At 59.3% G+C, this 2,958-nt stretch overlaps 1 protein-coding gene across 1 annotated transcript; it reads left to right on the top strand.

The window, feature by feature from the left end:
* The first annotated feature begins 1,535 nt into the window (after positions 1-1,535).
* On the top strand, positions 1,536-2,669 carry LOC130583364 (prolactin-releasing peptide receptor-like). The gene has a single exon (XM_057382665.1). The coding sequence runs from the start codon at positions 1,536-1,538 to the stop codon at positions 2,616-2,618; it is 1,083 nt and encodes a 360-aa protein (XP_057238648.1). The 3' UTR covers positions 2,619-2,669.
* The last annotated feature ends 289 nt before the right edge of the window (positions 2,670-2,958 follow it).

Genomic DNA, 2,958 nt, shown 5'->3' with positions numbered 1-2,958 from the left:
GCAGCCCCCGGTGCTCCCCGCAGCCCCCGGTGCTCCCCGCAGCCCCCGGTTCTCCCCGCCGGGATGCGGCTCCCCCTGCGGTGCGGGGCGCTGGGACACCAACACCGAGCGCCGTGGATGGGAACGTCTTGTTCCTCCGCTCGGGCAGCGGGGAAAACAAAAAATAGAGGAAGACAAAGCGAGACAAAAGAAGCCCAACACCACAAAAAMCGGCTGCGAACCGCTGTGCCGGAGCCTCCCGGCGAGCGACAGTCTGAGAAGGGAGCGCTCCTCCTCATCCTCACGGGAGCAGCGGCGGGCAGCGGGCGGCTCCCAGTCCTGGGCATCCCGGACCCCTCGGCAGGTAAGAGAGCTCCGGGACCGGGGATCCCTCAGCCCTGGACCCCCCAAAACCCAGCCGGAGCCGCGGGGTTCGGGATTTACCAGAGAGGGAGCAGGACCCTGGCGAGGCACGGAAGGGCTGGTTTGACTCTYGTGGGGACACAAAGCAGAATTAAAGAATTTAATTTGGCTTCAGAATTTTCGTTCTGTAAGTTAATGAGCATTTTGGCTCCTCGGCTGCAAGTTTCCTGGTGGATTTTGTGTTCTTGTCTCAGGCAGGGCACAGGGACCTGGAGCCACGGTTTTACAGCGTGCGCCCTATGAGWGCAGCTGGGATGTAGAAAACCACTKTATCTCTCRGGATAATTACATGGGATTCTTAATTAATGCTGGTCTGACTCTCCACTGGGGGAAAAGACTGTCCAGAACCTGGCAAGGGGGATCAAATAGTAATTTTGAGAATGTGGGGCTTGAAAGGAGCATCCTRCCAGAGATTCTCTTAATTCCCATACACTTTCTGCTGGAATATATTCTACCTCATCCCCTATGGCTGCTGGGAGTGGGTTTGTGGAGGTGCCCAGGGAACCAGGCACTCCTTCCTTCCCTCCCTCCCATCACAGCTGCTACAGAGAAAGACAGGAGAAGCTGAAACTGTGTGGGGAGTGAAGAAATAACCAAGGGGGTGAAAGAACCCAGTGGGAAGGGGTGGGGTGTGGTGGCAGGGAGAGATGAGGGAACGCAGGGGATGGAAAGGATGCTCCTGCCCAGCCAGGTGSCCAGGAGCTGGTGGGTCAGGGTGGAATTAAGTGGGAAAAAAATAAACGCAAGAAATGCGGGAGTGTCCTTTTTTTTCCCTGCTTTACGTCAGCACAGCTCCCAGGTCACTCTCCGTGAGGCTCTTTGAGCTGATTTCCAGGTCCTGCTGCCCCAGGCTGGCAGCTCCCCACAGATCTGTGCTGGCTGCTGAACSATTTCACAGCCAGCTCCTGCACTGTGCTCCCTACAGCAGCTCCTCTGCATCTGTCACAGAGCACCTTCACGCCTTCACTCTTTAAGCCAGCCAGTGCCTCAGCAAAGGCCCCTGAAGAAGGCCTGGMCTCCAGGGACGTCTCCTTCTGCCCAGAAATTCAACCAAAGCGTGTTTGTGTCCCCTGCAGGGCTCACAGACTCGTCCGTGCTGGGCTTGGAGCTGTGGAGAAGCCGCAGGGTCTGCCATGGCTCAGCCTCCCAATGGCTCCTGGCACAACGGCTCAGCCCCGCTCTTCACGGGCCTGGACCTGCTGCTGGAGCTGAAGCCGCTCTTCATCCCGCTCTACACCACGCTGGTGGCGGTGGCGTGCGTCGGGAACCTCTTCCTCATCCTCCTCATCGCCCTCACCAAGAAGCTGCACTGCACCACCAACTTCCTGATCGGGAACCTGGCGGTGGCCGACTTCATCATGTGCCTGGCCTGCGTGCCCTTCACCGTGTCCTACGCCTTYGAGGAGCGGGGCTGGCTCTTCGGTGCCTTCATGTGCCACTTTGTCACCCTGCTGCAGGCCGCCACTGTGTTCGTGTCGGTGCTGTCGCTGACGGCCATCGCCATCGACCGCTACGTGGTGGTGGCGTACCCGATCCGCAGGCGGCTCGGCCGCAGGGCGTGCCTGGGCCTCGTGGTCACCATCTGGCTGCTGTCGGTGGCCGCCTCCGTGCCCACCTCGCTGCACACACACTACCTGGACCTCAACGCCATCGGCCACGACATGGTCATCTGCGAGGAGTTCTGGCAGCACGAGGAGAGGGAGCGGCTGCTCTACTCGTGCCTGATGCTGCTGCTGTCCTACGTGCTCCCGCTGCTGGCCGTGTCCGTCTCCTTCTGCGCCATCACGCACCGCCTGCGCAGGAGGAACGTGCCGGGAGCTGCCCTCCGCCACCAGGACAAGTGGACCAGGACCAAGCACAAGACGTTCCGCGTGCTCACCGTTTCCGTGGTSTGCTTTGCCGTCTGCTGGCTGCCTCTGCAGGTGGTCAACTTCATCCGCGACATCGACCACGAGTTCGCCATCCTGGACAAGAGGTACGTCAACGTCATCCAGGTCTCGTGCCACCTGATGGCCATGAGCTCCGCCTGCTACAACCCCTTCATCTACGCCTCCCTCCACAACAAGTTCTGGTTCCACCTCAGCAGCTGTTTCTACCGCAAGAAGAGCTCCTGGGCCCTGTCCCGCAAGGTTTCCCGCTTCAACACCTGCTCCACCCTGGCAGACGCTCCCACCGGCGCCTCRGACAAGATGGCTTTGCAGTCTAGGTTGCCTTAGCTGGAGGGCCTCGAGGGATCGGGTTTGCATAGCCCCATATCCCAAACAATGGCTGGGACAGATCCCTATACCCCAAACCATGGCCAGGACATATCCCTATATCCCAAACCATATCTGGGACATATCCCTATATCCCAAACCATGTCTGGGACATGCCCCTATATCCCAAACCATGTCTGGGCCATATCCCTGAACCCCAAACCATGTCTGGGACATACCCCTATATCCCAAACCATGGCCAGGACATGCCCCTGTACCCCAAACCATGTCTGGGACATATCCCTATATCCCAAACCATGGCCAGGACATGCCCCTATAGCCCAAACCATGTCTGGGACAG

Source organism: Malurus melanocephalus, unplaced genomic scaffold (genome assembly GCF_030028575.1).
Source record: "Malurus melanocephalus ecotype Western Australia unplaced genomic scaffold, MMel_1.1 scaffold_577, whole genome shotgun sequence".
Classification (NCBI taxonomy): Eukaryota; Metazoa; Chordata; class Aves; order Passeriformes; family Maluridae; genus Malurus; species Malurus melanocephalus.
This window is presented reverse-complemented; position numbering and strand designations above follow the sequence as displayed.